Below are 25853 nucleotides of genomic sequence, written 5' to 3'. Positions count from 1 at the left end.
ACTAGAAACACTTGAGGGCTGGAGAGTTGCTCAGTAGTTGACATGAGACTCCACCTCTGGGGGCCCCTGGCCATAAGTGAGCATACTCACACAGCCCCCAAGTGTTCGCTAGGCATGATAGTGCACACCTTTAATCCCAGCACTCTGGAGGCAGACAGGTGGATCTGGGAGTTCAGGGCCAGCCAGGGCTACATGAGATGCCATCGCAACAATAAAAGCAAGAAGGGGATTAAAGTGGGAAGGAGAAAGGCAAATTAAGCCTTACCTGTAAAATAAGTTTTATTTGATTTTAAAATAGTCATTGTGAAAACTTCCCAAACCTGGGAGTAACAGTCTAAGAGCCAAGGTTAAGGGTGGGGCCAGGCCCCAGAAGTCATGCCCTCCCTCTGGAAGGGGGAGCCCTGAGTGAATCCACCCTTGTCTCTGGGGCCAGCTGAGCAGGCCTAAGAGCAGCCCACGCAGAGGCAGAGGAATTAGAGGTCAGCAGCACCAACGACAGCCTCCCCTACCAACCAGAGCTGTCAATGTGAAAGGAGCCGGAAAAGGAAACTGACAAGCCCACCGCCCGTCCCTTCCATGGTAACAGCGGACAGACCGGATGGTGGAAGAGCTTGGGGCTCAAATGACTTGTTACCCTTGGAGAATAAATACTCCAAAGGAAAAGGAAAAAAAAATGATGACGGCAAGCCGGCACCCGTTAGTGCAAACGCAGCTCCAAGGATTGATGCGGGCCCCACTGGCTGAGCTGCCCAGGTCTGTAGGGAGAGTCTGGGCCATCTGCAGCCCTGAGGTGACTGCAGAAGGCAGGCAGGTCTAGCTGAGCACAGTGCCCTGCTCCTGCGCCTGCGTCAGGCTGTCCTTGCGGTGGAGATGGTGTACTCCCATTCTCTTGGGGCTGCGCTGGGGGCGGCTGGAACTGGGGAGAGGCCAGGCCCTGCCATCAACATGGGAAGGGCCAGAGGCCTCCTCGGTGTCCTCTTTATCAGGCAGCAGGCTCTGACGCTCTTCCTCGGGGCTGACAGGCAGGTTCAGCATTTCCTCTTCCTCGTCTTGAGGAAAGCCAGAGTCAGGTTCTGCTGGCAGCACAAGTCCCCGCTCACGGTGCGGGGAAGGCGGTGGGGCTGTGGAGTGGCCCGGGGAGAAATGCAGCTGTAGCTCGGGCAGTGAGTCTCGTCCAAAGGCTGTGCGCTGGACCACGGCAGCAGGGGGCGGGGTGCGGTCCACAAATGCGCGCTGCCAGCTGGCCAGCAGGTCCTCCTCGGAGCTGGCCGAACTAGCTGGGGCACTCAGTGCTGAGGGAGCTGGACTAGGCTGGTGATGGGGTGACCCTTGGGCAGAGGCAGGACTGCTAGGCACTGAGCTGCGGTGGGCCCGCTCACTGCCGTCCTCCACTAGGCTCAAGGAGATGGCCTGCCGGGTGGCATAGGTACAGTTGGGGAGGGGGCTGTTCCGAGGAATTCGGATCTTGTCCTCAGAGAATTCTATCACCTTCCTACCAGGGTATAATGGGTGTGGTGGAGACGGGGTAGGGTAGGGACTCAACTTGTCGAAGGCTGGCAGGGGCAGCTCCTCCTCCGGGGAGCCTCCTGCAGTACTCACTGAGCAACACTCCCCATTGGGGCTGCCAGGGGCAGGGGGGCTAGCTGGGTCACCCCCACTCATGTCCACATGCACGAATACATCCTCAGCCAAGGGACGTCCAGCACTGCCAGACTGGGCTGAATTGAGCAGGAGAGACTCGGGTTTCTCCAACACCCGGGCAATGACTGAGGTAGGCACCACAGCCCCTGGGGCCAGGCTGGAAGAAGGGCTGGGGCTGGGGCTGGCAACCTCCTGCCCACTGCGCAGATGTTTCCGAACCATGTCCTGGAGCTCACAGGGTAGCTAAGAGAAGAGAAGGGAGAGAGACATGAAGGGGCCCCACTAAGGATAGCTTGACCCACAGCAAAAGCGCTGGCTGGGCACCATTTCCTAGTCAACCCTGAACACTCAGCTTATAAGCACCTACGCAACCCCACCTCAGAGAGAAAAGCAAACGGTAGGGGTAAAACAGCACGGAGCTAACCGGCTCCACACCAGCCCTGGCGACAGAGGCTCTACCCTGAGAGGAGTTGAGGGCAGGTGGGTTTAACTCAAGGCCGAAGAGAGCTCCCTCTGCCACTCCTTCTTCCCACACTGCCTCCTCAGACTGGAGAGCGCCAGCCAGACACCAGCAAGGGGCCCTCAGCAGCACCAGGACCTCCGCGAGGGACAGAGGGAAGGAGCAGTGGAAAGGGGTGTCAGAGGAAGCTAGACACAGTCCTGAAGTGGCGGGACAGGGCCAGCAGGCGGGACTCACATCCGCAAGCTTGTGGTTCCGGAAGTGGGACTTATTGCACTTGAGAAGCTGCACCGCCAAGTTGCAGTCCAGCCGGTACCGCTCCTGCAGACACACAGCGCTTAGAGCCCAGCCCAGTCCAGCCCAGGATACGGGACAAGCCAGGCTGAGGAGGGCAACATACATTGAGCTCTTCCAGTTTATTGATGGTGTTCCTGGCATCCAGTAGCTTGTTGGTCAGCTCCACAATCTCCCAGTCCAGCGTCTTCCTATCCATCTCAGCCTTCTTGATCTGAGGCACAGACTTATGGTAAACACAGCCCAGACCCCAGCCAGCCCTCTCTCCTTCCACCACCTCCTAGCCAGAGACATAAGGCCACAGGTGCTAGGGCAGCCAAGGCAGACAGAGCAGACAAATGACGACAGACAGAAGGACACTTGGCATTTCCCCTGCTCTGCAGGTTGCCCATGGGAGGAACCTGAAGCCGTGGAGCCCAGGACAGGGGCAGTCTAAGAACCACCCATCCTCAGGGAGCCCGAGGGACTCTAGGCACCAGGCAAGGCACTGACATCCTATAGGCAGGCCGAGCTTGTGTGAGCAGCTGTCTCCAGGGTCAGGCTAAGAGCTGGGTGCCCACGACATTAGCTGGCTGGGCAGGGAAGAGCTGCAGATGGAAAGCAGACCTGATCTTCCAGTCTCGTAACATGTCCCTATAGCCTGGGCTGCTGCCACCGCAGCCAAGGCTGGGACTGCTGAGGGCTATCACTCAGTGCCTCTGCCGGAGCCATGAGCAGAACCTCAGCTCTAGCCCTTTCCCAGGAGGGAGGCACTCTGGGTCTCACAGTGACAGGAAAAGAGACGGTGTGGTCAAGGGGCAGAGGGAAGCGGCCAGGGTCCCCACAATCCCTGACATGGACCAAGGAGGCCAGGACCAGGGAAAACACAAACTCAGACGCAACTGCAAAAATCCAGCTGTGGCTAAGAGAGGCCTGAGAGGAGAGTGCAGCAGCAGCGGTGGCAGCATGAGGGAGACGGAGAGAGAAGAGAGACAGTGTGAGCATTAGGGCTGTCCCGCCTGGCGCAGCACACCGCGCCCTCCCCACCACTGCCCTGCCTTCCCTCTCCTCCCCAAGCCCCAGGGTGAGTGGCATCCCCCCGCAAGTCCTAGCCCACGCTATGTTGTGGCCACACCGCCCTCCCAGCACAGTACCAGTGCATGCAGCTTGTCCTCCAGCTCCTGGTTGGTCCTCTGGGATGCTGTGTAGCTGTTCTGTAGCCTACACAAGCCAACAAGGCAGAGAAAGGCAGAGCCCTGGTTAAGTCCTGTTCTTCAGGCCCCACCAACCCTCCTCCACATGGGAGTCTAGGAACTTCCCTCTCCTTCCAAGATCTGGGTTACTAAATAAAGTCAGGGGGACCTGAGGCTCTCCCACGGATGGGAGACGTTTGGCCCCTTGTTCCGCACCTGCGGAATTTGTCCTTAAACTTGTCCAGCTCCTCACGGCTCTGTCCTAACTCCAGTTCCAGGCAGTCTTGTCCTATTTCCAGCTCCCGCTCCAAGGCCTCAGTGCGTCTGGTAGCTGAGGCCAGGCGTCTGCGAAGTTCTTCATTCTCCTGCTGCAAAAGTCTGGGGGGTTGGAGGGTGGGGAGTGGGGGATGGAACCATCAAAAACCAGCTAACCCTAGGGCAGCAGACAAGAGTGAAAAAGGAGCAGACAGGCTTGTGGGTCCCTTTAGGTTCAGTCTAGCTAAGGAGACGCAATATACAGGCCCTCTGGCCTTGAGAACAGCCTAAGATGGAGATGGGACCGAGTGTATGACGCACAATAGTCCAGATGGCCCCTCCCCAGTATAGAAACACACTGGGTCAGAATCAAAGGCGATAGCTCCCAACTGTCTCCGGTTACCACCCAGGCCAGCGGGCACTAAGCCCTACAGCTCCTGTTTCCCCTCACAATCAGCCTTCTCCATTATTAATCTCTTGGGAATCCAGGCCAGCACTGCTGTCCTCCGAGAGGCCTCACATGCCTGACAGAAAGGGCATGCAGATGCTGGCACAGGCAGGTCACTGTTTTCTGGAGCCAGCAGCTGGGCAAGGACTCTTTGTAAGGGCGGGCCCTCAGTTCATGGAGCAAATAAAACCCCTTTCCCTGGCATGAGCCCTAAAGACCCCCACCCCCAAGCTTTACCTCTGCTGACCATGAGGAGTCCACGGGATGCCCGTGGCCAACACAAACCCCACAAACTCAGTTAAAAGGAACACTGTCCTGCAAATTGCTTGTAATTGTTTGTAATTCCAGTGTATGGTTCTTGAGCAAAACTAACTGCAGGTCACAGCACTATGCCACAATGTTAGAAGCTGGAAGGCCAGATGTGAGGAGGAGCCTGGGAGTCCCCAGAGCCCAGCAGGGAGTGAAAGGGCACAGCACACAGTCTAGGGACAGGCAGCCAATACTCACTTCATCCGCTCTGCGTCAGTCAGGGACTCCTGGACAAAAAAGAGGGAAAGCCTGGGACTCAGCTCCAGAGCACTGGCCTCCTGGTTGGCTCAGAGCCCTGGAAAAGGCCACGTCACGGAAAGTGACAGGCCCTCCAGAAATGGATGAAATCCAGAAACATCTGGTAAGCTTATAGTACCCTCTCCCCTGCCAACCAGAAAATTCTAAAACCTCTTCCAACATCTACCCTTAATCCTAAAGCCGTCTTCAAAGGGGACCAGGTACCCATGTCACCTGTGCCCCAGGATAAAGCGCCTCAGCTGTCGGCCAAGCTCCTTACAAGATGGCACAGATTTCCCAAGGAAGTGAGGGAGTCAAGCCAAACTGGAAGTTCCGAGTTTTGACGGAGGCCTCTCAGGCCCAGAGGACCTCGGAGACAGAGGAGCCAACCTGAAGGGCTGCAGGGCCTCTAGGGAACAAGACGCTAATGGGCTTTGTGGATGGCGAGTGAGGGCTTCTTCTCAGTCTAGGTTGAATTCAAGCCCACCAAGTAACTACAGGCGACCTTGAACTCCTCAGCTTCCTGCCTCCATCTTCCGATGTAACTTTGTACCAGTAAACCATTTTGTGTCTTGCATTGATCCCCTGCCCCAGTGACTTTGGATGTCTAGCGCAGGTCATGAAGAAGCACAGAGGCAAATGGCTCAGATCAGACTCTAGAGCCTGACCACTGGATCTGACCCTACTCAACAATACACCGTGAAGGCTCCACCTCACGGAACCTCTGTTCCCTCACTAAGAACCCTGATCCTCAACAGCTGAGACCACTCTGTGCACAGGGAGGGAGGGGGATGGCGCTAGGAACAAATGATTAACCGCCCAGTCTTGACAGCCAAGCTAGAGTGTCTGGCAGTGGCTCACAGGCCGCCTGAGAGCAAGCCTAGCATGGTTCCTGACAGAGTGTGAAGTTATCAAGGTAGCTAAACAAAAGCAAGCTGGTGGAAGGGCGCACTGAGATGCGAGGCTGCAGTGGGCAGCAGTTATAGCACTGCCTCCTCAGAGGCCAAAGCTGGACGCCTTTCCTCCACCAGCACCTGGGACTGGCCATGGACAGTCCAGTGGGCTAGCTGTGACAGTTCTGTTGACTAATGCTCCCTGACGTGTGAACACATACACACAGCCCCCCACCAGCACGACTACAGCTCTATCAGCATTGTGAGTCTCTCGCCTTAACCCACGCCCAGCACCTCAGGCCTGAGAGGCCAGCTGACAGACGCCTTCAGGGGCCTGCTTCTGCCAGCCAGGGCCAGACCCCAGCCTTACTGACCTCTTGCTCGAGCCGGGACATGGGACTCTCCAGGCGTAGCTCTCGGTGCTCTGGAGGCGCCTTACGGTAAGGTTTCTTAGCAGGGGCAGCACTGCTCATCCTGGAAGGTATGGGCTCGTCTACCTGCTGAGAGAAGCCAAGAGAGAGAGAGAGAGAGAGAGAGAGAGAGAGAGAGAGAGAGAGAGGCTCAGAGGTGTAGTCGAGAGCCTTGGAAGGGCCACTGAGATGGCTCGGTGGGTAAGGCACTTCCTGCTCCTGACCACCTTAGGAGCAGATCTCACATTAGAAGACAACTGAATGCCACCAGCCATCCCTTTCTCTACAGTGGTACTATGGCACATGCAACCCGTGCCTACTCACTTCCTCACACAGAAAATAAACTAACGAGAGACGTTCTAAGGTGTCTCTGGCCTGAAAATTCAAAGATGACCAGGGATATGTACTGATCCCACAGGCAGATGGACCTGAGCTACTGCTGGGTCATTAGAGGGCTGCTCTCTGGTGAATCAGGCCGGATGGATCAGGGGAGTGCTGGAGATGAGGGCTAGAATCCAATGGAGAACAGACAGGTGAGAAGGGCAGACTCCTGGCTGGGCCCCAGGAGGAGCAGACTTGGCTCTAAGTGAGGTGGAGAGACTCAACAGCAGCCCACACTGTCCCTTGTAGGCAGAGAGCTGCACAGCATCCATCTTGCTCACGTAGGTGAGGGTATAACAGCAGCAGTTCCTAGGCTGCTGTGAAGACTCCATTGATCCACAAGGGCACTGCCACATTAGGCGGGCAGAGTGGACCTCTGGAAGCTCCAGGACTTGTCTATAGTGAGCCTCAGGCCAATCCTACACACTGGACCTCTGCCTCAACAAACAAACAGAGAGACACTGCCAGTGACACACAGTTGCAATCTAAAGCACTGGGAAGGCAGATGCCAGCCTGGACTACATAGCAAGACTGTCTAAAACAAAAACAGTGCTCAGCACTAGGCAATGTTAAGTTCAGGTTTGCCTTCCATAAATTGTGAACAAATCTTCTAAGTCTGGGGATAGTGACCCAGCCCAGGCTCTTGGATAAGGGTCTCCAAGCCTGAGAGTGCTCTCTGGACACTGCCAACAAAGGCCAAGCCCCTTTGGCCACACCTCCTTTCTGTGCTGGTGCCCACTGGAAGAGAGCACGTATATGGCTGCTCACCTGCCAGCCTCCCAGAAGAGAACAAAGTAGGCAATGCAGGCCTCACCGGGACATACCGTCTGTTCGCTGGCAGCTCTCTCTGTTCTGCTCTCCTGGAGTCAGCCTTCGGCTCTCCACATCCCACGGCCCCTCTACTTCCTCTAGCCAAGAGCTCCTGAAACCAGAGAAGGGGAGAAAGTGGAAACCCGGTGTCAGCTGCCTGCCTGTCCAGTCTGGGACCTGAAGGCTCCCAGAAAACAGTAAGCAAAGAGACCATGGCACAGTGGGTTTTAGAAGCAAGCAACTGAGGTAGGAAGATCAATAGTCTGAGAGTAGCCTGCTTTACGAAGTGAAACCAACTCAAAAAGGAAACCAGCTAGCATAACGAGTACCTGGCTTCCCCTGACAACGCCTGCGTGTTGATGTATGTACAGTGTATGCTGCCTCCGCTCAGCACACACCCTGCTCTGGAACAGGCCGGTACTGGTCTTATTCCTATCGCCTATGTCCCACTCACCTCCTAGGCTTCTCAGAGTCTACAGAAAGCTGGGAAACCTGGGGAATGCAGATTACAAACGAGACTACAAAGGGCCTGGCAAAGGAGCAAGATGACGATGGTACTGCAGAGTGCCCCTAGCAATGACTCTAAATGAGCCCAGAGACCATTTCTGTGTACCACAGTGTACAACAAATTTGCCAATGAGCAAAGGCAGACCCAAGAAAGAAAATCCAAACCTCAGCAGTTCAGAGCAGTGATTCTTCAGCCAGGGTGAGTTTACCCCCTGCTTCTCCCAGGGTTAACAGGCAAATTTCTAGAGACATTTTTAATTTTCACAATCTGCAAATGGGGAGGTACTACCGGTGAGTCAAAGTCAGAATATTGACTAAACCTACCACACACAGGGCAGCCACCGTACCAGAGGTGGCAAGGCAAAGGTCACCAGTGCTGAGGCCGAGAACTGCTAGTATATAAACTGTAACTGTGGGGGGCTGGCAAGAAGGCTCAGTAGGTAATGATGCTTGCTGCAAAGCCTGATGACCTCCACAAGCACACTGTGCTTAAGTAAGTACTGACACATACGCTCAAAAGAGAAAACATTTAAACCCGAGCCTGGGGAGCTGAGGCCCAAGGCTGCTCCAGCATCTCGAAGCGCTTGGATAACGTGCTCCCCACTGCCAAAGCCTGCTCTACACCACTGCCAATGGCTGGGCCAAGTGAGCTGCCAAGTCCCCTCAGCTTCCCAGGATTGAGGTGTACCTGTAATAAGCTGGGCTGCCGCATGGGGGCAGCAGCCGCCAGTGATCAGTGCAAACAGTAACCCTAGGTAGCTTTCTGAGCATTTAAAAAAAAAAAAAAAACCAAACCTCTTCCTACCCCCATCAACCCAAACAGAGTTACAGAGCTGGGGGCTGAAGGCGGCCTTACGGGCTAAAGCATGTGTTCCTACTGTTGGGACATGCCCTGGCCATGACTCCTGTCACATTCCAGCAGGCCTGGGGCGGCAGGGTGGGGGCAGAGGAGGGCGGGGAAGCAGGAGTAGTCTCCTCTCTAAGGTTCCTGGCCTGGATTTGGGGGAGAGCTTGTATAGTGAAGCACGAGCCCGCCAGCCTCCGCCCCTTTGACAGGAGGCAGAACGTGTCCCCACAGGGCACAAGCAGCATGCTGTCAGGCTGACTCCCCGCACAGGAATCTGGGAGGGCCAGAAAGGACACCACATTCCTGGGGTGAGAGAACAAACAACATACAACCACAGGGGCTGTCCTCCAGAGAGCCTCGCCCCAGTAGGTGCTCAGCCTGGAGTAGGGATCTAACCACAGAGACTCCTGTGGCCTGAGGGAGGGGACCTAGAAAAGTCCCAGAGCACTGTAGGTTAACCAGGGCCTAACATTTGAAGGTGTGTATGTGTGGGTGTGTATGCCTGGGAAACCAGGTAGGACCAAGGCCGTTGACTAAAGAGGAGCCAGGCAATTTCTAGAAACTGATGGGAGCTTCCAGGCGCTGGCCTTCTCCCCACAAGGGTCAGCTCTCGATGGCACTTTTTGTTTGTTTGTTCCAGAAGGCAGAGGAACCCTTCACTTGGCAGGCTCCCTGGTGTGTTCTGCCACCTTAGCCTGTTTTACTTACCTACCCCAACGCCTGCCAAGGCTCGCATTCTCTTCTAGGGACCAGGGCACTTGTGACAACAGTGGACAGGCAGGGCAGACTAAGACACTTTCAGGGTAATTCTACATGTGGGCAGACATGCCTCACTGAGATGCCATATCCTATAGCTTACCCTGCCGTGATGGTAAGTCGGGGCTGCAACTATGAGCACATTTTTTCTTCTCTGAAGCTAGAGGCAATCAAACAGATGTCTGGGTTGGGGGATGGTGTGGGTGTGGCGAGGACACAGAGATGAGACTCTAAGGATGGAGGTGGGGTTAAAGGTTACTTCTAGCAGTGTCACGAGGGGAGAAACATTCCTGACTAGAGAAGCAGGGGTGATCCACTGAGAACCTACTGGGTTCCCCAACCCCACGCCTCGAGGCAGATCTGTGCCACTCCCTGTCCCAGGTCCATAAATATCAGGGCATGTTGGGACACCTGAACCTCTGCTTCCATTTCCACAATCTACTGACTTCCCTGGATCCTGCCCGTGAGGGACCGCACTGGACAGACTATGGGCCTAGCATCACTACCCTGGACTATAGGACAGGCCTGGGAAGAACAAGGTCCATCTGGACCTGGTGGTCCCCAGCTGGGAGAGGATAACACGGTGAGTTAGAAGCCATCAGAGCACTTACACCAGGAGCCTCAGCTACCAGTTGCAGCCTTGACTGAGCATAACTCTACCTAAAGGTTTTCCAGAGTTCAGCCCTGCGCTAAGAAGGGTCCTTGGGTCATCACTAGCAAGCCACGGCCAAGGCCAGCCTCATGGCCTCTATTCACCAAGGAGATTCTCTGAGGAAGATCTGGCAACGAACAGGGAAGAATTCTACTCCCACCTCCCTGGTTCCTAGGAGTCAGGACCAGGTGACTCAGGATGGGGGGGGGGGGGGACGCACAGCTTGCTTGCTAGGTCTATACTAAAGGAGCTGTGCCCAAGCAGAACCCCTGGCTGACCCAACAGTGGGAGACACCCAAATACCCTGAAGCAAGAGGAGAAGGGGCTCTCCTCTCCCTCACCTCCCCTCCCGCTCCCTAGCTGACCCTGTCTCCTTCCTCTGTCACATAGCATTCATTCTTCACTATTCAAAATCAGCTCAGAGGAAAGACTACCTCAGATCTGCTGAGGAGGAGGGTGATAGCGCTTACTAATCGCCATGTTGCAATCTGCCAGTCAATGTGGCCGCCTGTTGCCACCTGCCCTGTATTAAATACCTTCTCCCTGATTACAGCCCATGGGGCACGATTAGCTGCCTTCAGAGAACAAAGTCTACTTTCATTAGAAATGGGACTCAGCACGCAGAGGACCTGCACTGTGAACCCACTGAGCAGCTGAGCAGAGTACTGACAGATAAGACACAGGGCACCTGACCGGAAGCAGCCCATCAACTGTCAGCCAGGGATGGGACTCACGTCTGTCCCCTTTTCTGTGTGGGTACCACCAGGGGCTTCCACTGATGCCAGAGGCCACTGTTGCTGGAGACAGTGGGAAAAGAAACCGATTCAGATCCCCAGCTCACTCAAACTTCTACCCTTGTTGTAGCAAATATCCCCAAGGGACACACACTAGCCAGCAGAGAGAGAGCCCAGGCCTGCAACGCTCTGTTCCCATCTGCCTAAGGCCCAGCAAGGTCAAGGGGCAGAAGAGAAAGGAGTCAGAGATCACCATCCTTCACACACACACACACACACACACACATACACACACACATACACACACTCTCACACACATTCTCTCTTACACACACACACACACACACAAACACACACATACACAGAGCAGAGAAAGCAGGACAGAATCCTTGGCAGATGCTGCTCTCTGCCTTTTTGCCTGCCAGCCTTGCCCCACCAGAAGCCTCCTCCAGCTCCTCAGGTGCTGCACTAGCCGTGTGAACAAGTTCACTGACCCAGTGTAGCTCCCTACCCACTGAGACTATCTCCCTAGCACCCACGTCACAGACACCTCCTTTAGGAAAGGGCGTCATTAATGTGGGCTCAGACGACTGTTAAGCCCTATTGAAATCGTCTGCTCACAGCTGCCGATGAACTTAAGTTAGTGAGGGTCCTTGAAGGGGCAATGAGCCTTTTGGATCAGGGGAGGGCCCACACTATAAGAATCTTTAAAGTTTTTCTTCAGAATGGTTCCAAGAGAAGTTAGTAATCACTGTTGCTTTCTAAGTGAAAGGAAAACTGATCCCGACTTGAGAAGACAGCTGAGCTATGTATACAGCCTTAATTCCTGGACCTAGCAGGATATAAATAGGTAATAAACACATGTCCTTCTCAAAGCCCCCATCAGCCCAAATCACAGCATCCTGATCACACAGGAAACAAGGTACCTCTCCTTGACTCTCTTGAGCCTTGGAGATCCAATTTCTGACATCTGCAACCCTGGGAAGTTGCACATCACAGAAGTAGACATCACACTTGCCATGCAAACCTGGATGGTTCTGCAGCTTCTGAAATCTAGGCTCTGCCTCCAGTGAGAGCGTCCAAACACAAACCACCATGCTGCAAGGGCCAAGCCTATGGCCTACAGACCCAACAGTATAGCCCTAAGAACTGCCCATGAAGATCCTCACCTCTCCACACTACAACACAGTCCCACCCTGGCTGCTCGGAAGAGAGCTATCCTTAACACAATACATGATCCTACCAAAGCTGGATTTAGCCTTCCCCACTGCACCCCTACCCCGTCTCCTTTGCTCAGCCCCCAGTTTCCGGCATGCAGCTGTCCCTGAGGTACATTAGCAAAGCCCTCAGCAATCCTGGGCGCGTGGCAGGCAGGCAGGCAGCCAGCAGCTCACAGGGTGGGTCCTGGGCAAAGGTGCTGCTCTGGGCTGATGAGTGCCGTAGACGTTGCCAGTCTGTGCCTAGACCAGCCCTGCTGCCCCTCCAATAGCTATTCATGCCTGTGGGCAAGTACAACCTCACCCTCTTGGGATAAGCTGCCTGCAGCTGAGCTGGCCCCCTGCCTACACTAAGCTGAACACACTGACAGGGCTCTGAAAGCCAAAAGGGAGAGACTCGTTCTAACCAGAGTAGCCATGCAGCTCAGAACTAGTGCTGGTGACCACGAGAACTCACCTGGCTCCCCACCTGAACAAACAGACTATCTGTCGGGCCTCATCCAGCAAACACGTGACAAGAACAAAGGAGTAAGAGACTGCTGATGGAGAGCCAAGCGAACCAAACCCTGGAGAAGCAGGGCCCGAAGTCCCCCAGCCCACGCCTGCCCTTGCCATTGGACGCTGTGCCCTCTCCTAAGGGGAGAAGTCAGGTCGTGGCCCTGGCCAGCGCTCCTCTTGGCTTTCTAGTCAGAGTCGAGGCCAACCCCGTCCAGCTTGCTCACTTCCTACTCAATTTCCTCAGCACCCTGAAGTACCTATGCCCTCACACCCACACACCCTTCCCACACTGCAGCCTCAGCCCAGTCTTCTCCCTCTCAGCCACCAGGAGCAGAATCTGCCCTCCCGAGCCTGGACACAGTGTGTGTAGAGCTACCCTCTGGACTGCCAGGAGAGCAAGGCAACTAACTGGTCTGGAGACTGTCAGGCATCCCATCTCTGTCCCAAGCATGAAGGATAGAGCCTAGGGGAGCAGCTCCTTACCGGACCACACTCACCAATCACCCACCGAGGCCAGGACCTTTCCTGGGCCTCAAGAATCCAAAGCCAGATCCTGGCCGATCTAGCCGAGACGCCCTTCCCGATTCTTGGCTAAAGTCCACCTGACACTCCATGTGGACACAGGTAAGGGACCAAGCTCCACCTCAGAGCAAGGGTGACTGGGAACTGCATCATGACACACAGCCTCGAACCTAACATTCATTTTACTTCACTCTCTGACCAAGAAGTCTCCAGAGCCAGACCAAGGGAAGCCTTAATCTCCCAACCAAGAAGAGAATCTCACTTTTTATTCTGAGTGAATAATGGGGGGACCAGCCACACTCACCCTCTAGGGTATTCTCCGACCTCCACCTGCCTCCATGGCAGGGACACACGGATAGTGTGGTAGCTGAGGGAGTCTCCAGCTCATGCTGCTAAAAGCACAGAACTGAACAGAGCCAGCAGCCAATTCGGGTTTGTGGGAAACTGAGGTGTCCAGTGTGAAAGAGAGGGAGAGGCAGGAGTCCTGTAGCAGGCCTCTTTCTTCTGCCCATCAAGAGTGTGGCTGTTTGAATGAGACTGGCATGCACTTAAATCCTTGGTTCCCAGTTGGTGGAACTATTTGGGAAGTATGAGGTGGTGTGGCCTTGACAACTACCGGGTGGGCTTTGAATCTCACCATTCCCAGAGTCTGTTGCTGTGTGTTTGTCTGTTTACCTCTTTGTCGCTCCCCATCTCCCTCCCCTCGAGGTTGGGGATCAAGATCTGAGCTCTCAGCTGTTCTTTCACTCCACAGTCATAGACTCCAGCCCTGAGACTAGAGCCTCAACCAAATGCTTTCTTCCCCGAGTTGCCTTGGTCATGGTGTTTTACACAGCAAAAGAAAAGGAACAAAGACCATGGATATCTCCACACGAGGGAAAGATGAAAGGAAAAGACCCAGAAAGCAGAGGTGGCAAGCCTAAGCAAAGGAGGCAGTCAGTCTGGTAGAGACACTGCAGGCAGCCCCCATGGCAGGTTAGCTAGCCAAGGTCAGACTCACAGGGTTAGTGTCTTCTTCCCAGCCAGCCAGCTTTCCTGGTTAGTGGTGTTAGCAACAGACTCATGGATGACGCCCTCCAGGCACTCCATAAAAACAGACAGCTTGGTGTGTGAGCAGCTCAACTCCGGAGCTGCAAAGAGAGAGCACAGAAGACCAAACTGAAGGATGTCTCTGGCACATACAGTACTCTTTTGTGGGCAAAAGCATTTCAGGGGCTTCCCGCCACCAGAAAGCACTCCTGAGGAAGACCAACTCCCCACCTTGCCAACAGTGAGTCCAGCTTACTAACTCACACAAGGCTCTCTGGTTGGTCAAGAGAAGGCAGCTATTGTGTGGAAGGCAGCTTCCTGTCTCCCTAATTCCCAACTGCACTGCCAGGCTGCACCAGGACTCTGAGCACTGGCTTATAAGAACAACCCCCTGCCCCCAGATGCAGCTGCCACTCATCCAGGCCTATGCCAACAGAGTGCACTCCACCCCCCAACCCCACAGGTTCTGAGGGAAGAACTGTAAGAGACGAGCTGGAGCCAGAGGCTGGAGGAGAGCTGCATCAGAATACACAAGTACAATGGAGCAGTGTGCGACGAAGCCCCAGAGCGGGGCCACTCAAGGAAAAGGTGACACGCTGCCAGACAGATGACCTACAGAGCCCTCTGAGGACCCCACAGAGTGAGGATGACCAGGCACAGCACAACTCCCCAGCCTCTGACAGGGGCTCTTCCAGCCTCTCAGAACCCTAGTTCTTTTTTTTTTTTGGGGGGGGGTTCAAGACAGGGTTTCTCTGTGTAGCCCTGGCTGTCCTGGAACTCACTCTGTAGACCAGGCTGGCCTCGAACTCAGAAATCCTCCTGCCTCTGCCTCCCAAGTGCTGGGATTAAAGGCGTGCGCCACCACGCCGGGCTAGAACCCTAGTTCTAAGAACCACCAAAAAATACTTTCCCAAAGCCTGAAGGGACATCCTGGGGAAGACAGTGCTAGCCACAACAGTGGAGTCTAGAGATGTGTCCCCTGGGGCAGCAGGACAGGAAACTCACTTCCAACACATCAGGAAAGGGTGGGGAGGTCCCCAGCCCTGCTTCAGAAGTGCCAGGCAGAGCAGTGACTGGATCGAAATGGGAAGGATAGTCTCCGTCAGTCTCAGTGTGGGTCTGGAATCACCCAGTGCCCGGCACACTGAAGGAGGATGACAAGTTCAAAGCCAGCCTGCACAACTTAGACTCTGCTTCCAACTTAAAAAAAGGGGAGATGGCCCAAGATTAGAGTACTTGACAGCATGTGCAAGACCCTAGGTTTATCCCCCAGCATGCACCACAAAAATGCAAATGCCAAAAGGTTCCTGAATTGCCCATTAACTGAGACTCCCCATATTACTCTGACTACTGCCCCTGGGCTTCAAAAGCCAACCCTCGACTGTGGAGAAAAGACAATGGTCTCAAACTGTGGTTCCGAACCTTCCTGATGCTGCAACCCTTCAATATGGTGTGGTGACTCCACTAACACCAACCGTAAAATTACTTCTGTTACTACTTCATAAATGTAATTTTGATACCATTATGGATTGTAATACAAATATCTGTGTCTTCCTACAGTGGAAGGCAGCTCTGTGAAAGGGTTGTTCAACTTGACAAAGGGGTCTTGACGCACAGGTTGAGAGACACTGTTTAAGAAAGCTAAATTGTATAGCCAGGCATGGTGGTGCACATGCCTTTAATCCTAGCACTCAGGAGGCAGAGGCAGGCGGATTTCTGAGTTTGAGGCCAGCCTGGTAGACTCAGATCTTCCCTTCCGCAGAGGGGAGACAGGTTAACAGGGACTCAGTATGGCGCATGCTTCGAGATCACAGAGGACAAACAACTGGCTCAGGCAGGAATCTGTGGCTATACAGAGAACAGGGAGTCCTTTTCATCTGACTGCAGGCTCAGGCTGGAGTACCCTGCATACCATTCACGAGGTTCTAATCGCTAAAACCAATTCCTTTGGTATTTGTTCAGAAGTGGTACCTACAGACCATTCCCAGCAACTACAGTAGAAAAGAAACTGGAAGAATAGAGGGTGACTCAACCACCAGCCATTTCAGAGGAGGATCAGGGGTGAGCCTGTGGCACAAGACCAAAGCCCTAAGACCACAGGGGCCTGGAAGTCTGGCTTACGCAATAGCTGCATACATTCCTCTGGTTTCCCCCGGACATTTTTCAGTCCCTAAGACACTTGGAAACATGAGTCCCAAAGCACTCTGTGCTGGCTGGCTTGTTAACATGACACAAACTAGAGTAAAGAGGGACGCTAAATTAAGAAACTGCCTCCATAAGACTGAGCTACAGCAAGCCTGGAGGGCATTTTCTTAATTTGTGACTGAGGTGGGAAGGGCCTAGGCTACTGTGGGTGGTCCCACCCCTGGGCTGGTTGTCAGTATAAGAATGCAGGCTGGGCCAGGCAGTGGTGGCACACGCCTTTAATCCCAGCACTTGGGAGGCAAAGGCAGGCAGATTTCTGAGTTCGAGGCCAGCCTGGTCTACAGAGTGAGTTCCAGGACAGCCAGAGCTACACAGAGAGACCCTGTCTCGAAAAAACAAAACAAACAAAAGAAGAAAGCAGGCAGAGCAAGCTGTGAGGAGCAACCGAATGAGCAGCCCTCCTCTGTGACCCTGCATCAGCTCTTAACCTCCAGGTCCCTGGCTTGCTTGAGCTCTGATCTCCTTTGATGATGAACAGTGATGTAGAAGAGTAAGTCAAATAAACCCTCCCCGCCGCAGGCTGCTGTGCTCATGGGGTTTCATCACAGCAGAGTGAACCTGAATACGACAAGCTCCATGCAGTCACTCACTGTATGTGACCCTTTTGTCTATCCAGCCCTCGTAACTACAATCCACCATCCACTGGTCATCACACCCCAGGACTGGGAGGCTCTGTGTGGTCCATCGGGAGTCCCTGCAGCCCAGGAGATGTGGGGTTGCAGTGCAATCCGATTCTCACAAGCTGCTCTGGGATGGCACTTCTCCTCCTCACACTGGGATTCCCACTGTTGCTGCAGCACAAGAAAGGAGTCACTCTCCATTTACCACGCTACTCAAAACGTCCCTGGCTTCCAGACAGAAATCAAGGGGCCTGAATCTTTCAAAAAGCCTTCTCTTATCCATAGAGTCTCAAAACTGGGATTCAAGAAATAGATAAGGCCTGTTCTTCATATGCCAGGCACACAAGCGGTCAGAACACTGTATACATAATAAATAAATAAATCTTAAAAAAAAAAATAGAAAGCTTTAAAAAAAAAAGACAAGAATCCTCCAGGTGAAGAAACTTGTTAAACTGCACAGCCGGTGGAGTCGTAATTTAAAACAAACCCACCTAGCTCCAAAAGCACTCTCCCGCACAGCCCACAGCACTCCACCAGAACGAATGTGGTCAACAGAGTGCACTCCCCACAGACTGAGCCCTGGAAAAGAGACTCTTAACAAAGTTCCAGAGGAGGAGGAGAGCAGGGAAGACGGCGTGGGCCAGGCATGTAGTGGATGCCTACAATCCAGACATTTACGGAACAGAGGCAAGCTTGGCTCACTATGGGCTACACAACAAGACCCTGGTCTTTGTCCTTTTCTTTAAGGTAGTAGGGAGAAAATTTCTCATAGAAGTGTCAAAGAAGTTATTCCTGGCAGATGGAGACACGTGGACTCGGTACAGTGTAAAGGCCAGGAATGACAGCACTAGGTGGGATCACGGAGCCATGAAGGGCGGGACACATGGAACATGGCGGCAGTGACGCTGGCTAATGGGCTGAGCTGGTTTGGTTTTTTTTTTCTTGCCAGCTTTCCACAAGCTCGTGTCATCTGGGAAGAGGAAATCTCAATGAAGACAAAGCTTTCGTCAGACTGGTCTGTGGGACCACTCTCTTGATTAACACATGACGCAGAAGGGCGCAGCCCACTGTAGGTAACGGACTGACCACAGTACAAATGAGTCCCTCCATGATCTCTGCATTGGCTGTTGCTCTGGCTTCCCTCAATAACGGACACTAACACTCAAGTTCTAGTGAAATGAACCCTCTCCTTCCCAAGTCACTCTGTCTTAAGTGTTTTATCACAGCAACAGAAAACAAACCAGGAGCAGGGCATGGTGGTACACGCCTTTAATCCCAGCACTTGGGAGGCAGAGGCAGGCGGATTTCTGAGTTCGAGGCCAGCCTGGAAAGGAAAGAAAGAAAGAAAGAAAGAAAGAAAGAAAGAAAGAAAGAAAGAAAGAAAGGAAAGAAAGGAAAGAAAGAAAGAAAACAAAAGAAAAGAAAGAAAGGAAAGAGAGAGAGAGAGAGAAAGAAAAGAAAGGAAGTAAAGAGGCGGAGCTTTAAACAGGGGAGAACCACAGTATTTCTAAAGGCAGAGCCCCACTACATAGACCAGGCTGGTCTGGAACTCAAAACACTGCCTTGGGACCCAAGAGCTTGGATTCTTGGTTCACCATTGTATTCATCTAGGGCAGAGCGTTTACTAGGAAAACATTTTAACAGCAGCATGGTAGATGGAAGCAAGAAGAGAAAACCTGGATACTTCATTCATCCTACAGGTACCACAGCATTGTAAGTAACCACACTACCTCAAGTGCTGGAGACACAAAAGGCAATGAGACAAGTCCTTGTTCTCAGAACAGTTATGGTCCTGGGACAACCAGACAAAACAGAACAGGCAAATGCAGTGTCAGAGTCAAGCACAGACGGGAGAGATGAGAGAGAGGCAGAGTCTTTAAAAAAAGGGCATTGAAGACAAAATCTGAAGGACAAAAAAAAAGAACGCTAAAGGGAGCAAGGAGAGGGATCCAGAAATGCAGGCAAGTATCTGTGTGTGCAAAGGCCCAGAAGCTAAAAAGGATGCATCACATCCAGATGTCTGGTAAAACGCTCATCCGCCAGGCACTGAGGCACAGGCCCTTAAGCCCAGCACCCAGAGGGCAGAGCTCCAGGTGGGACAAGGCTGCATACATAGGGAGGCTCTGCCTCAAAAAGGAAAGGGACAGAGAGAGAAGAGGAAGAAGGAAAAAGCCAACGCCACCGTCTTCTGGTCTCTGTGGGCATCTGCACTCAAGTGCACATAACTACACATAAACTTTTTTTTAAATCTTTAAAAACTGAAAGCCTAGCCAGATGAGACAAAGACTCAGTTTATCTTCACATAAGAGCCAATATGAAGGCAATAAACGGATAAGATATGAACATAATACTTGAGTATGGGGATTTCAAGAGAAAACTAATTTACAGATGGTAAGGCAGGACAAACCCTCCAGTGCTCACCCTGGGATTCGGCTATTCAGTAAGCTGTAACCTGAACTCGGCGGGTCCACAGGTTTCTACAGCACTATGTGTTCTATTAGGAGAACGGGTCGCAGCACGCTTTGACGGCTGCACAAATCAAATCAAAGCAAGGTATGTCACCCTGGGATGTGTGGCTGCTAAGACAAAGGAGGAGAGAACAAGTCTGTCAGTGTCACAACAAATAGAGTTTATTACGGGGCCAGGCCAGCGTTCTCAGGGAAAAGTCCAGACCTGGGCCTCCGAGTTCCCTCAAATCCCTTTATATAGCAGGCACATGCCTACTGGCAGGGTAAAGTCACTTACTGAAGAAAAGATGGGCCCTGCGGCTATGTTAAATAGACAGGACATGACTCAGATGTAAGAGTCTTAAGCACAGGGCAAAGGGAGCCAGTTAGCCAGACCTGAAGCTGCCTCTGCCCTCAGGCTGCAGGCTGCCCCTGCCTGGCACACGGGAGAAGATACTCACACCCTACACCGGGGCCTTCACCAGGCAGCACAGCTTCAGGACAGGAACATGTTTTCCATTTTCACCAAACGCTGAGAGAAGAAGCTATTTAAAATGTCACCTATTTTTTCTCTGCGTAGGTTGCTATTTTTAAAAGAATGATTACACACAGTCTATGAATTTAATACTGTGGGTACTTTATCTCCGCATGTCAGTGATCAAAATCGAACACCATCCTTATGGTTTATGTCTAAATTACACAAAGGAATACATCCCTCTTTAATCTATGCTAGAGTGCAGGGCTGCTTTGAGATGTGGCCCTGGCTAGCCTGGGCTCCAAGGCCATCCTCCTGTCTGTCTCTGGCCAAGGCTCCACCACCATGCCTGAGTCAGAGTGGATCCCACTGTCAGTCTGCTCACTCACAAAGGCCCAAGGTTGTGTAAAGGACAGTCACTAAACTGAGTTCTGGAAGGAGAGGACCGGCCTTCCTCTGCACTGGCTCTGCCTGGTGTATTATTTCTAAGAGTAAACAGAAGGTAAGACAGAGTCCCAGAAAAGATGTCTGTACACCCAAACTCTGTCTCCCATGGGTGTACGGAACCAACAGGACAGGCAAACACGAACTGGGGGAGACAGTGAAGCAAACAAGAGACAGGTCTCCTCTAGGCCTATCTAAATTAACTGCACACACGCCATGCCATGCCCGCGGTGCGGCCACTCTGGAAGCTGAGGCGATGGGATCAACTTTAAAGCCCAGGAGGCGCTGGGGATTCAGTTGGGTGGAGTACATGCCTAGCCTATGTGACGGCCAAGGGTTTAGAACCACCTATCAATGAGCACGGGAGGCTGTGGCTAGCTGGGCCACAGAAAAGGAAATGCCACATAAATACAAATGCTTGAGTGGGGAGGGGCTCGAGAGGTTCTCTCAGCAGAAAAGGGTATGTACTGTTCTTCCAGAGTTCAAGTCCCAGAAGCCACAGCAATGGTTCACAACCACGTGTAGCTCTAGTCCAGGATGATCGTCACCTCTACCTTCCAATTAAACACAAAACAAATAGTTTCAAAAATAGTAACGATGATGACTATGTAGCCCTGGCTGGCCTGGAACTTGCTAAGTAGACCAAGCTGGCCTCAAAACCACAGAGATCCAACTGCTTCTGCCTCTGCCTCTTGAGTACCAGGAATAAAAGTGTGCACAAGGCCTAGCCCCAAAACAATTTTTTTAACTTATTACACATACACACACGCACCCACACACATATATAAAACCAAACAAACTAGTTCATTCAATTGCTGAAACAAGTTATCCTGAGTTCACATCCTGCAGGGCCCTGCCACTTACTAACTGGGGATCCTTGAATAAATGACTCAACCACCGTACTTCATTTCTCTATCTGTGAAAGAGGACGGTAAACAGCAGATCTTCTTCATATAGCTGCTACCCAAAAAAGTAGCTATTGGGTGCAGAGTGCTTCCGGAAGAGAACGTCCTCAGTAGTCCTCAGTATTCCTGCTCCCCAGCAAAGACAAAACTTCCAGCCTCAGCATCCTGACATCGCCTTACGCAGCTTAAAAGGTGGCACTGCATCTTCGTAGCATCAGGCTAGCAGCCCACCGGTACAAATCCTCTATCAATCACGGGAACAATCGCAGGGATCCGACGAGCACAACAGTATTTTATCAGGCGTCAGGGAGAGCTGAAGCACATTCATGAACCTTTACAACACATATGAGGAGATAGGTACTCTTACCGCCCCCACTGAGCAATGAGAAACGGAGGTGCACAGAACTACGCAATTAAGAAAGGTCAAAAAAGCCGGGCAGTGGTGGCGCACGCCTTTAAGCCCAGCACTCGGGAGGCAGAGGCAGGCAGATTTCTGAGTTCAAGGCCAGCCTGGTCTACAAAGTGAGTTCCAGGACAGCCAGGGCTACACAGAGAAACCCTGTCTCTAAAAACCAAAAACCAAAAAAAAAAAAAAAAAAGGAGAGAAGAGAAGGAGAGAAGGAGAGAAGGAGAGAAGGAGAGAAGGAGAGAAGGAGAGAAGGAGAGGAGAGAAAGAAAGAAAGAAAGAAAGAAAGAAAGAAAGAAAGAAAGAAAGAAAGAAAGAAAGGAAGGAAGAAAGGTCAAACAGCCACAGTTGGGATCCAATTAGCAAGCTAGCTCTGTGTGTCAGTTTTTGTTCTTTTGTTTTTGAAACAGGTTCCAAGTAGCCTAGGCTAGCCTCAAATACATTATGTAACTTGAGGACAATCCCAAACTCCTGATCCTTCTGCCTCCATGATCGGAATACTAAAGTCACTAGTGTACACCGGCTCAATTCTCTTAGCTGCTCAACATTCAACATACTGTTTTTTCCCCCTTTCTCTCTCTCTTTCTCTTCCTTTCTCAGAAACAGGGTCTATGTAGACAAGGCTGGCCTCAAACTACCAATCCTCTTTCCTCAGCCTCCTGCATGCTAGAATTATAGGTGTGTGCTACCATGCCTGGCTATCACACAATTCTAACTGATTACAATTCCCAAGGAACCATACACACAAATTCTCTTCAGGGGGGAAAAAGGGGGTTCCTAAACTTCTAGAAAGGAATCTGAAGCTAAATCTTCTCAATTCTTCGGGCCCCTGGGCACACTGCAGCTAGACTAGTGGCGCTGACTGAAGGCCTCTGCCTGGAGTGAACATTTGGTGGTAGGAATATGCATGCAGTGAACAAGACATGATTAGTGAGAGCGTCTCAACAAAGCCAGACCTCCCGATCCACTCATCACACACAAGCAGGCCCCCACATACACTTTAATAAGAAAGCTGATTCCACCGGGCACAGTGCTGCACTCCCAGAGACCCAGCTACTTGAGATGCTGATGTAGAAGGATGACTCGAGCCCCAGAGCCTGAGGTTAGCCCAGGCAATACAGCAAAACTGCCTCAAAGAAGAAAAGAGAAAAACAGACCAAAAAACCTCACAAGCTGGCCACAGTCATTTATGTCTATAATCCCAGTAACCTGGAGGAAGACACATCAGGAAATGAACGGCCATTAAGTTCAAGACCAGCCTCAGTTTTACAATGGGTTCAAGGCTAGACTGGGTCAGAGTGAAACTGTCTTCTTTAAAAAAAAAAACAAAAAACAAAAAACCTAATTGGGGGCTGGAGAGAATGCTCAGCAATTAAGAGTGTTTACTGTTCTTGCAGGAGACCTGGATTCAGTTCCCAGCACCCATATGGCAGCTCTCAGATGCCTATAAACCCAGAGGATCTAATGCCCCCTTTCTGAAGTCTGAGAGCTCCTGAAAACACATGGTGCACATACATACTCAGGTACACACAAACCCATGAGAAATGGCTTAGCAGTTAAGGGTACTAGCTGGTCTTCTAGAAGTGGGTTCAATTCCCAGCACCTACATGGCACCTTATCACCATCTGGAACTCCAGACCCAAGGGATAGGATACCTGTTCTGGCCTTCATGGGCACTAGGCACACATCTGGTATACAAATATATCTGCAGCCAAAACACTCATAAACATAAAATAAAAATACTTTAATTACAATATTTAAAATAAACTAAGCTAGGTATTGCGTGTCCATGAGTTTAATGCCAGCCTGAAGAGTTCCAGGTCAGCCAGAACTACACAGTAAGACCCTGACTCAAAAACAGTAACAAACAAACAAAACAAATCAAAACAAAAAAAAAAAACCCACTAACAACAACAACTCAAATGTCAGAGGCCGGCTCACAACTCTATCTGCCCCAGGGCAGCAACACAGTGAAGACTGTATTAACACTCTCAGCCTTCAGCCCCCTTTCTCTCCAGCAGCAAGTTCTCTACATGGAAGACCAGGCTCCCTCTGAGTACAGAGACTGCCTTTTCTTTTTTAAATGAGATCTGCTAAAGCACATAGAAAAGATGAAGAGAAAGCTAACCAGAAAAGGGCACGTTCCATAATTTTTCCTGCCTCCAGCTCACCAATACAGCTGCAAAGTGACATGTTTATTGGGGACTGTCAGAGATAAAGAGTGTTCACAACTTCCCACAAGTCACACTGACCCCTGCCCATGGAAGCTCATCTGAGCTTCTTCCTAGTCCCAGCCTGACTTTCCCTCACCTGAGACACAGCTCCCCCAGGCCACAACCAAGGAACACCAATAACCTCTTCTTACCAAAAAGAAAAAAAAAAAAAAGCCAAAGCAGGCATGCACCAGGAGTGAATTCGGGAGCTGCTCACAGAAATGACCTAACCCCATCAGAAAGTTGATTGTGACGCCCCATCGTCTGTCACCCACCAAAGGTCTACTACTTCCAGGCAGAATGGCACATTGACAACTTGAGGGGGGAATGGAAGAAGACATGGTAACACAAACAGGGAGCTGCTTTGTGACAAGAATCCGTCAGAATACTTTCAGCTCACTCTGCATAGAGAGTTCCAGGCCAGGAAGAGCTACCCTGGGAGACCCTATCTCAAAAAGCAATAAACAAAACAATTAAGAAAGGAAGGCTATTTTTAGTGGACCCTCTACTTGCCCAGAGTTGTTTATACAGCTGAAGGCAAGCAATACTCAACTCTATACCAGCTCCCACAAGGTAGCCGGCAGTCTTACCAAACACCAACTAAAGATCACAGTCAAAAACAAAAAAACCAAAAATCCTCTGTAGAAGAGCAAGCAAACTTCTCGGATTAACTGATTCACCAAATCCATGGATCCTCTCCCAGGGAGACTTATCGCTTAAAACCCTGCCTCTGCAAACCATCTTACCCGCTCTGGGGTTGGGCTGGGGCAAGTTGCTACCTCTTCTTTCCAAGCAGGCAATGTGATTTCTTCCAGTCCCTGGGGCCCTTGGGGTCTTCAAGCTGAAATGGGGGCAGACGTTGCTATAGGAGCTATGGGTAAGGCTAATCTAAGCCTGGAAGAGGGTCACACAACTGGCTTCGGTCTCCTCCTTGGGAGACCCGCCCTGCACGCTCCACATCTCACTCCTACCCCTTCCCGACTACAAGAGCCCTCTCCCCTCCCACCGGCCCGGGGGAGTCAGGCCTCTGCCTCGCGCTCCAGGCTTCCTTACTCTGAGAGAAGTAACTTTTTCAATCCGTGAGCGATTGCTCCTCCAGAAGCCGAACCACACCTATTTCTGGCTACCCACCCCCCATCCCCGCCCCATCTCCTCCCCTAGGGCTGCCACCAAATTCCAGGCTCCCTCCCCTCCGCCCCCATCGGCATTTTTTTTTCTTTCCGCCTCCAACCCTCCTCCATCCCGGCATCCTAGTTTTCCATCTCGGAGCTGCTCCCTCCCTCCATCCCTACTCCATGCTAGAGTTCCGCAATCCCCCTCAACTCTCGCCACTCAGCGCGACTACTCAAAAATCCCATAACAAACTTTCTGCCGGGGCCTCTCCTTCAAGCAGCCATCTTGCCGCGGGGCAGGCCGGGTAGGGGCCTGGACCGCGGGAATCCCCACGCACCGGGCGCCGTGCGTCATCGGAGGGGCGGGCCTGAGGGCGGGGCCTCGGGGTGAAGCGTTAGGACTCCTGGTGATGCTGGGAAAGTGGGAATCTCCTTCATGCACGTATTGCAGACCTGGCAAGGGAAGAAGGAAGTCGGTGTTGGAAGTAGGGCTCAACAGTGAGGAAGGGGGAAAGGCTGGTACTGTGGGAAAAATAGGGAACAACGCTTAAAAAATACAATAGGAGAAGCTTCGTATACAAAGAAAAATACCAACACACCCATCCACGACTCTCATCGCCACTCCCACCCATCAGGCCTCTTTGGCTGGCCTTGGAAAGTGAACTCACTTTGTACCACAGGCTGACCTTGAACTCACAGAGAGCCTCTGGCTTCTGACTCCAGAGTGCCACACAAGGCAAAGGAAAATGCCAGCTTTTCATCTCAACGGAAGATAACGCACGACCCAGTCTCTACCACCCTTTTCAACCGTGCTTCCCACCTCTCCCAAAGTCTTCAGGTTCTTTTTTTTTTTTTTTTTTTTTGGTTTTTCGAGACAGGGTTTCTCTGTGTAGCCTTGGCTGTCCTGGCACTCACTTTGTAGACCAGGCTGGCCTCGAACTCAGAAATCCGCCT

At 52.1% G+C, this 25853-nt stretch overlaps 1 protein-coding gene across 7 annotated transcripts; it reads right to left on the bottom strand.

Moving 5' to 3' along the window:
• Window positions 1–261: 261 nt before the first annotated feature.
• Tjap1 (tight junction associated protein 1) lies at window positions 262–25223 on the bottom strand. 7 transcript variants are annotated; one of them, XM_029471596.1, is made up of 12 exons: window positions 25153–25223; window positions 24534–24628; window positions 14044–14173; window positions 7325–7422; window positions 6084–6209; window positions 4778–4806; window positions 3784–3945; window positions 3529–3595; window positions 3278–3307; window positions 2502–2609; window positions 2339–2422; window positions 262–1884 (listed from the first exon to the last, which is right to left on the bottom strand). In XM_029471596.1, the coding sequence occupies exons 5-12, from the start codon at window positions 6180–6182 to the stop codon at window positions 814–816; spliced, it is 1650 nt and encodes a 549-aa protein (XP_029327456.1). In that variant the 5' UTR covers window positions 6183–6209; window positions 7325–7422; window positions 14044–14173; window positions 24534–24628; window positions 25153–25223; the 3' UTR covers window positions 262–813. The 7 variants fall into 7 exon arrangements, with proteins under 7 accessions (XP_029327456.1, XP_029327458.1, XP_029327461.1 ...); XM_029471598.1 differs by having other exon boundaries at window positions 6084–6206; XM_029471601.1 differs by lacking the exon at window positions 3278–3307.
• Window positions 25224–25853: the final 630 nt, after the last annotated feature.

This window comes from Mus caroli, unplaced genomic scaffold (assembly GCF_978045245.1).
Source record: "Mus caroli unplaced genomic scaffold, Mus_caroli_1 scaffold_18, whole genome shotgun sequence".
Classification (NCBI taxonomy): domain Eukaryota; kingdom Metazoa; phylum Chordata; class Mammalia; order Rodentia; family Muridae; genus Mus; species Mus caroli.
This window is presented reverse-complemented; position numbering and strand designations above follow the sequence as displayed.